Here is an 8773-nt window from a genome sequence, read left to right on the forward strand (position 1 = left end):
AGTTTTTTTCCTATTTTGCGGTTTTCAGGCCTTTTTCTACAACTTATTTTCACTAAGGCAATTTTTAGCTTATTTTCGTCAGAAAGGCCCCCTAGCGCCTAGACGGTTAAAGATAGAGCAAAACGGACGAAATTTCCGTCCAGAGAACTCTATTTGGACGAGTTACACCTATGGAGAACATAAACTAAAAAAACTTTATGGGAGAATTTTTGAACCTTGGACACCCCTAATCACACCCTTAGGGGTGGTCGTTGCCAGGATTTGCCGTAGGCGTTTCGTTCTCTAGGAGTGAACCTTAAGATACCCTGAAAATTCTAAGTCTCTAGCACGTCTCCTTCTAGTGGAACAGACAGACACACAGACTCACAGACAGACACGAGGTCGTTTGCATAAGCCCGCTGGACAGCTTTTTCAAAGCAGAAGGGCGGGATAAAAAAGGACCCGCGCAGATTGTATATTGTTTGTCAAAAAAAGGACCCGCGCAGATTGTATATTGTTTGTCAAACAGTCTTAAAACTTGACTTTTTGCTATTGTTTTCTATATATGTACCTTTAGCTCCTAAACGGTTAAAGAAACGGTAAATCGGAGGGTATGGCTCAAAATGTGCTGTTTTGGGGGGGGGGGGGATTCCTCTGACATTTTACGATTGGACGCCTCCTTGTACGTCTTCATGTGCAACGTGGTCATTTTCACCGTATTTCCGCCGAAAAAAACACTCTAGCGCCCAAACGGTGCAAGATAGAGGCAAATGGACGAAATTTTAGCCCGAAGGGTTCTACTTGCAAGAGTTAACCCTTAAGGGACCAATTTAAAAAAAATGATTTTCTACTTATTGGACCAACCCCTATTTCTTGGTTACCCCCTTTCAACCCCCCTCCCCTAGGGGTGATTGCCAGGATTAGCACCAGCACGAGGCGTTACGTTGTCCAGGAGTAACCCCCAAGATACTCTGAAACTTGCAGACCTCTAGCTCATCTCCTTCCTGTTACACGGACGACGGACAGACAGACGGACGGACGAACGGACACGAGAGCGGTTGCATAAGCTCGCTTTAATGCTTTTTAGCCCTCCCTTCTGCTTTGAAAAAGCTATCCAGCAGGCTTGCAAACGACCTTGTGTCTGTCTGTGGGTCTGTCTGTTCCACTAGAAGATGTGCTAGAGACTTGAAATTTTCAGGGTATCTTAAGGCCCACTCCTAGAGAACGAAACGCCTACGGCAAATCCTGGCAACCACCCCTAAGGGTGTGAATAGGAGTATCCAAGGTTCAAAAATTCTCGCAGAAGTATTTTTTTTAATGCTCTCCTAAGGGGTAACTCGTCAAAGTAGAACCCTCTGGCCGAAAATTTCGTCTGCTTTGCTCTATCTCTAACCGTTTAGGCGCTAGAGGGTCTTTTTTTTGACGAAAATAAGCTTAAAATTGCCATAGTGAACAATACGTTGTAGAAAAAGGCCTAAAAACCGCAAAATAGGAAAGAAACCCTCCCCCTAGCCCCTAAATACGTTTTCTAAGCAGAAGAGTGGGTTGTAGTTGCGGTGCTTCGCCGTTACATCCCTTTCGGGGTGGAACGGAGTTGCCGGCGGAGCGAAGCGGAGCTGGCACCTTCGTTTGGCGGAAGGGTGGGCCTGCTTGTTTAAAAGCTGAAGGGCGGGCTACAGAATGTGTACTTTTAAATAAAAAATCCTTTTTTGAACAGAATATTTTTTACTGTTGCCGCATTTCTCGTCCCAACCAATGCGTTAGTTGTCTCAACTATGTGTTAGTTTTTCGAACTAAATTGCTTTCGGCCCTCCTAACGAGCGCGCGTCAACTGCCATTGCCAACATACTTCCTGTACCATAACCATCTAATATTTTAGCTGTCACAACTATCCTATTTTTTCCCGTGCATTTGATATTGTTAACTATTACCTGGCCATCCCATGTGCTTACCCAATATGAGTCGTTTAATGGTTGGCTAAATGTATAATTGGTTGACGACTTTTGCAACTCATTTCTTTTGTACGGATTAAAACGTGTGAATGTTATCACGTACCGAGAACTTCCATCATATCCATTTTCACCAATTGCGCATTCTCTGAACTTCAGAAAAACTGGAATGTATGGCCCCTGAAAAAGAGAATTAGCGTATAGCAGTCTTAGCGTGAGTCGGTATAGGATAAGGAGCCAAAGTAGATTGATTGGCTAAGCTTGCGAAGCCATTGCTGTGATGTTGGGTGCAGAGAACTCTTTGGTCGTGTCTGTCTGTCTGTACCGGCCCACGTTTCTCTCAGACGGTAAATTCAATTGACTTCAAACTGCGCACGAAGCTTCATTATAAGTCGAGACTTAAAGAGTTTAGTTTACAAGTTTGCAATTGGATGTTTGAAATAAACGATCGTTTAATTTGAATTCGTAGTTTGGTGGCGGTAGATTGGTAGCACGGTGCACGAGGGGAGGGGGAGCGCAAGTGGCTCCTGCGCTCACCTGAAGACTTTGAAACTTTCTCAGCAGTTATTAAAATGTCAGATAGTCAAACCGAGTGTTTCATTTTTAGTTTTAGAGTTGCGGATCTCAGCTTACGAAGGTTCGCGAGTCTCCAATGAGAAAGAACGCGAAAGTGATATTTGGAATGGTTTACGTGTTCACTAACGTAAGTAGGAGAGGGGGGGGGGGTAGTGGTTTGGGAGGAATATGAAAAGGTAACCATTATTGCGGGTTTATCTTGACAAAAAGGAAAGAAATAATTCTATGCTCCAGGACGATCGGAATCAAAATGGCAGAGTTATGTTTAAATGTTCAATAAAGTGTTCAATCGCCCCTAGCGGCCAAACGGTGCGTCGGAGGTCAATTCTGACGGCAGTTTTCGTTCTCAACCCGAGGGGTTGGAGGGTCGTATCTCGCCGAGACGAACAAAACGCACCCCACGAACGTTCAATTTGGACCAATTTGGCCTTGGCAATCCGCCCATCGTTATTTGAGGGCTAATAACTTCTCCATTTCGACTCAGATCGGCTCTGAGCATAAGACATTTCCTTTTTAATTTTACAAGAGGAATCTTAGTCTGTGAATACATTTTTAATTTGATAACTTTTTAAAAATCCAGATACTTCATTGGAGGACTTCACTTCACGCAGAGGCAAGTGAGGGTATTGAATAGAATTTCCCTAGCTGGTTGTGACAAGGGTTTGCCATACCCACAGTTATACGACATTTGTTTGTCCTACTGTTTGTTACATTGTAAGTTGAATCTGCTAACAGCATTCATTTGTAAAAGTCAAAAGTCAGCACACTCCCACTTCAAATTACTGAGAACTAAAAATGACATCGGAAAATCAAAAACCATACTTGTTTTGGTCATTTTTAAATTTACCAGTGCCCCCCCCCCTCCTTTCCTGTTCTTCCCTGGCCTTCCATCTGTACATTACTAGTACTATATTCCTTTAACCGTTACATATGAGAATTTTAGCACACTAACGACTAAAGCTCAGCCACTACGGGCTGCCGCACGTACTCCTACGCATATTCAACTGGTCGAAAGAATCAATGTCAGTGAATGAACCTGGGCTCGTATCACGAACTTGAAACTTAAATTTCCGGAATCAAAGCAGTGATTCGACAGTTAGGAATTTTGGTCGGCATGTAGTGAGGCAGATTTTGGTGCCGAGCTAGGTCGTCTAACTAAAAAGACGCTATCGAGGTTCGACCTTCAAATAGTAGTTTGTATCTTTAGGAGTAACTGTGCAAAGTATAACCACTGTGCGACAACGTTAACAATCGGATCGCGATTTTCGTTGTAGACTGCGATTTGCCGCACGCGCGAAGCCTCTTAAATAAAGGGTGATACCCCAGGTCGAGGGGGTAATCACAGAAAGTAGGTGTACACATTTCTGTTAAAGTGAAAGTGACAAAAAGTTGACTGAAAGTGATGAAAACTGAAAGAAAATATGGTCAAAGGTGACTTATCGTGCATTGATCAGATCAAAAATGAATAAAATAGAGGGGATATAGGCATAGAAATGAAGTAAACGTTGTAAAATGGTGGAAAAGTGAATGTAAGTGGAAAAGTGAAAAGTTGAGGTGTACGCATTTCCACGGAGTGATTACCCCCTCGCCCCAGGTGGAAGTGTTACGCCATAGGTCCTACTTATCAACCCGCACGATACTGTACAATCCGTATGGCGAAGGACGCAACACTGTCCCGACAACCGAAGGCGTCGAATAGGATACTGTTTATATGCACCAGCTCTGGTGCATCCAAGGATCGAAATATTATTTGCACCAGCAGGTGTAAATAGGACACCAAATGTTATATGCACCAGCTGGTGCGAATAGCCCACGAAAAGTTATTCTCTTCAGCAGCTGTTGCGGATTAAAAGTCAGAACGTATACGCACAAGAACATCAAATTTTCGACAGTTTGCTTCCCTATCGGTCACATATAGAATGTAGTGCAAAATTGGAATGCCGACGAGCTGACCACATTGTGGACATGGTTAGATATCGCTCCGGACGAACTGTCCACAATGTTAAGCCAAGAAATTGCGGCCGAGAATGCTAGTCAAGAATCTACATTTATTCCAGGCCAAACATGCAAAGGCTCCTTCACCGCTAAACAAGAGCATAACTGAAATATAGTCCTAAAAGCTCAAAAACTATGCAGAGTTCCGGGCTTGCAGGCAGACCTAGGGCTGGCTAGGGCAAAAAAGGCGTCTAGAATGCCCACAATGTAGACAGGCCGGCACAAGGGGTTGGCCGTTCATGTCCACAATGTGGTCAGGCCGGCTAAGGGATGGCTGTTTATGTCCACGATGTGGTCAGGCTAGCATGGGGAAATGGCCGTTTGTGACCACGATGTGATCAAACCGGCGAGGGGGATAGGCAGGAATGACCACAATGTGAGCAGGCCGGCAGGGGGGCAGCAGTGTTCATGAACGACTATTTCCCATCGCCGGCATGACCACATTGTGGACATGAATGGCCATTCTCCCACGCCGGCCTGACCGACCACATCATAGGAATTAGAGACACTCTTTTTTTAAGCAGATACTTTACGTATCACTGCTTGTACAACAGCTAAATGGGTAGTGTTCACGAGGGCCAAGGCCCAGTATTGTCAACAACACTGAGCCAAGCCCCAGTGTTATCAACAATACTGAGCCATAACCCTTTTAAAATAATTGGCTAAGCGATTAGCGAAGCCCATTACTCCACTGACCGGAAAAGTTTCATCCTGTTTGTCTGTCCGCACGAAAACTCCAGAAGAATCGAGAGAGCGATCTTGGAATTTCAGGGTCGTTTTGTATCATACAAAAAGACAGATCGTGTTTAAGGATGAGCATTCTAGCTGAAAAATGGACTTTTTAAAAATTAAAAACCACAGGTCGCCAAAAATTCTTTTATCAAATCTTTTTTTATGGGCTCCTAAGGGGTAACTCGTGAAAGTAGATCCCTGTGATCGAAAATTTCGTCTGCTTTGCTCTATCTTGTACAATTTCGGTGCTATAGGGCATTTATTGGCGAAAAGAACGTGAAAAAGACAAAACGGTCTATTAAATCGTAAAAAAGGCTTCATGTCACAGAATTGTTAAGGGAGTAATACTAATACTAGGTAGATATACGCCAGACCACGTCTCGCGACCACGCCGCACGAGCGAGCTTCGGCAGCTTCCGTAGACTTGCCGAATGTGACGCGCACCAGGTAGCCGAATCTGCCTATGTTGCGTCTCTCTCCCACCCGCTACGGCTGGCTCGTCTCTCTCTCTCTCGCTCCAGCCAGGCGGCCCAGATGCCGAGTTCATGCCTTGTTCCCTAGCGAGCGGGCGGCGAGCGGGCGAAGATGTCAACCGAGCGGGCATGCCTCGTGCCTAGCTGCAGCCGGTCGCTAGCCGAGCGACGCCCGGTTAGCTCGCTCGGTGCAGGGCTCTGCACCGGAGACCATCAAATATCTGAGAAAATACATTGCAATGGTTTGGGGTTATTTCCGAGTGGAAAACAGCCTCTTGCTCCTCAACGGTTAGAGATAGAGCCAAACGGACCAAGTTTTCGTCCATAGAGGACTCTACTTTGATGAGTTACCCCTTAGGACACATAAAAAAAAATATTTTTAAAAAACGTCGTTTTGGGGACCTGTGATTTTTGATTTCTTTTAAAATCCAATATTTGAGCTAGAATGCTCTTCTTTGAACTTGATCTGTCTTTTTATGACACAAAACGACCTTGAAAATCCCTGGTCGCTAGCTAAATTCGTTCTCGAGTTATCGTGATGACAGACAAACAGGAACACAGACACACACACGGACAGACAGACGCGAGACTGTTCGATCATCACTGGAGTAATAGGCTTCGCTAATCGCTCAGCCAACCACACGTGAGGGTTCGTACCACACCCTCTTTTGGGCTTGAGGGTCCCTAGATTATCTAGTATCACTAAGCTTTTTCTGAGGTCTGATCAGTGAGACATTCCCAATTTTTCTATTTAGGCAGCATCCACAATTTTGTTAAAAATGTTTCCTCCAAAAAGTAACGTTTTTGGCCGATTTTGACCACTTTTAGAGCTGTTCCAAAAATCTAGAAAGAAATTGAGAAAAAGCTCACCTATTAGTCCTAGTAAACACTGGAAGGAAGTCACAAATCAAAGGGCAGCTTTCTACCTCACAACCTGTTGCGCAAGAAGTTTTTCAAAGTTCCACAAAATGATCTCTATCAACAACAGGCTTTTGTCGAAAAAGCCACAAGAGCCATTGGGCAGACCGATCGAAAATAAAAAAAGTAGAGATGTTTCCTAAACTTTAAATGGTTTCCCCAAAGGAGAGAGGTCCAAACAATGTGTTTTTTCGGCGGGAACTCATTTAAGAATATTTGTACAAACATTGCAATTTTTTCATCAGACCCTTACCTTAATGGTCACGAGTCATTTAGCTTAAAAATTGAAAGTTCTGTAATATATCTGATTACAGAATGTAATTTAAATTCTCTCACCATTTTATTTCGATGTCATTAGAAATAATATGGCTCTAGAAAAAATTAGTCAATGTAAGAGAGTTATAAATCTCGTTCTGATTTTGAACGGCTTTTCCTACAATAAGTTGCAACTATTGCTCTAATATTGTTCGGTCCCTTGCAAGTATATTGCTATTGAGAAAATTATTTGTGAGTAGCATAAACCTTTTAAGATGCCTTTTTGTAAGATAAAATGACCTATTTTCGTTTTACGACGGCTGAACACCATTATCTTCTGTTCCAATGAAAAATTTGTAAAATTGCAATTTGGTAAAAGTTATCAAATTTAAAGTGCAATCCCAGATTTGGATTCCCTTTGCAAAATTAAATAGAAATGTCTTGTGCTCAGAGCCGATCAAAGTCGAAATGCTGAGAAGGTATTAAAGTCTTCAGGTGGGCGCAGAAGCCACTTGCGCTCCCCCTCCCCTTGAGTGCCGTGCTACCAACCTCCTACCACCAAACTACGAATTCAAATTAAACGATCGCTTATTTCAAACATCTTATATCAAACTTCTAAACTAAACTCGATACACCGGACTGGTGCTTCGTGCGCAGTTTGAAGTCAATTGAAGTTAATGTCTTTGAGAAACGTCTGTGATTACAGATAGACAGACAGACACACGACCAAAGAGTGCACTGCACCTCATGACAGCAAAGGCTTTGCTAACCCACATGGAAATAAGTCCCTAAAAATGTGACTGGCCAAAGTGTCTGAAAAGTATACAAAAAGTAAAAGTATACAAAAAGTAAAAGTATACAAAAAGTAAAAGTATACAAAAAGTATACTTTAAGTATACAAGAAGTATACAAGAAGTATACAAATAGTATACAAAAAGTAAAAGTATACAAAAAGTATACTTTAAGTATACAAGAAGTATACAAGAAGTATACAAATAGTATACAAAAAGTATGCCAAAAGTGCCAGCAAAGTGGGGCCGTGGCAGTCTGCTATACTTAAAGTATACTTTATGTGTACCCTTTAGAAAAGTACACCTAAAAGTGTCATTTAGCTATACTTATTTCCATGCGGGTAACGCTCAGCCAACAATTTTCAGGGATTGCTAGAGAAAGCAATATCACTCATACATATATATTTTTGGCAGAAATAGAAACTTGGTGGTCTAACCTGCCCAGCAAGCCCATAAAAGATAAATTTGTCTACGCATTATGGATTGGTAGGCGATAATAGTGAAATACGGCACAATGTCGAACTTAAGGGCGCAAGTCGGAAGTAAGGGACTCTGATTCTAGTTATGAAGTCAAAATCTCACAAAAGTGCGACTCTGTAGGTCGCCCAAATATAAGAAACTAGCGGTGAGGACACAAGGCCGATTTTGTAGGCAGAGGCGAAGTGGCAGCTTCAGTCGTCGTAGGGCTCTAGTCAAAGATATCTACCCTGATAATTTCTGAAAATATCAACTTACAATGTTGGAGTTCATCCACCTGCCGTCAATACAAGCAAAAGCTAGTAAAAGACTACAGAAACAAAACGGTAATATCATCATCGCACTGCTGCAACTCTGAAAGGAAGACTTATAACAATTAAAATCAAGTTGAAAGCAATCTTTTCGATCACTGAGCAGCTATCACATTTTCAAATAGATATTTGTTTTTAGGAGGAGGTTAGGGTTTTGTTGCCCTCTGCTCAGTTAAATAATTCATAAGATATCTTTGACAAGCAGGCCCGCCCTTCCGCCAAATGGAGTTGCCAGCTCCACTTCGCTGCGCCGGCAACTCCGTTCGGCAGGGGCCGGGCCTGCTTGGCCTGCCGGCGGCGATGGTCGGGCCTTCGGC

General features: G+C 43.0%; 1 protein-coding gene across 1 annotated transcript in view; it reads right to left on the minus strand.

Moving 5' to 3' along the window:
• LOC127750765 (uncharacterized) overlaps positions 1-8505 on the minus strand; it is a 10198-nt gene extending 1693 nt beyond the window's left edge. Inside the window, exons 1-2 of the mRNA XM_052273233.1 lie at positions 8404-8505; positions 1932-2108 (exon numbers count right to left, since the gene is read on the minus strand). Of these exons, the coding sequence (XP_052129193.1) occupies positions 1932-2108; positions 8404-8484 (258 nt within the window). The 5' untranslated portion in view covers positions 8485-8505. The remainder of the gene's footprint in view (positions 1-1931; positions 2109-8403) is intronic.
• Between the last annotated feature and the right edge of the window lie 268 nt (positions 8506-8773).

Source organism: Frankliniella occidentalis, unplaced genomic scaffold (genome assembly GCF_000697945.3).
Source record: "Frankliniella occidentalis isolate FOCC.00 unplaced genomic scaffold, Focc_3.1 Scaffold255, whole genome shotgun sequence".
Classification (NCBI taxonomy): Eukaryota; Metazoa; Arthropoda; class Insecta; order Thysanoptera; family Thripidae; genus Frankliniella; species Frankliniella occidentalis.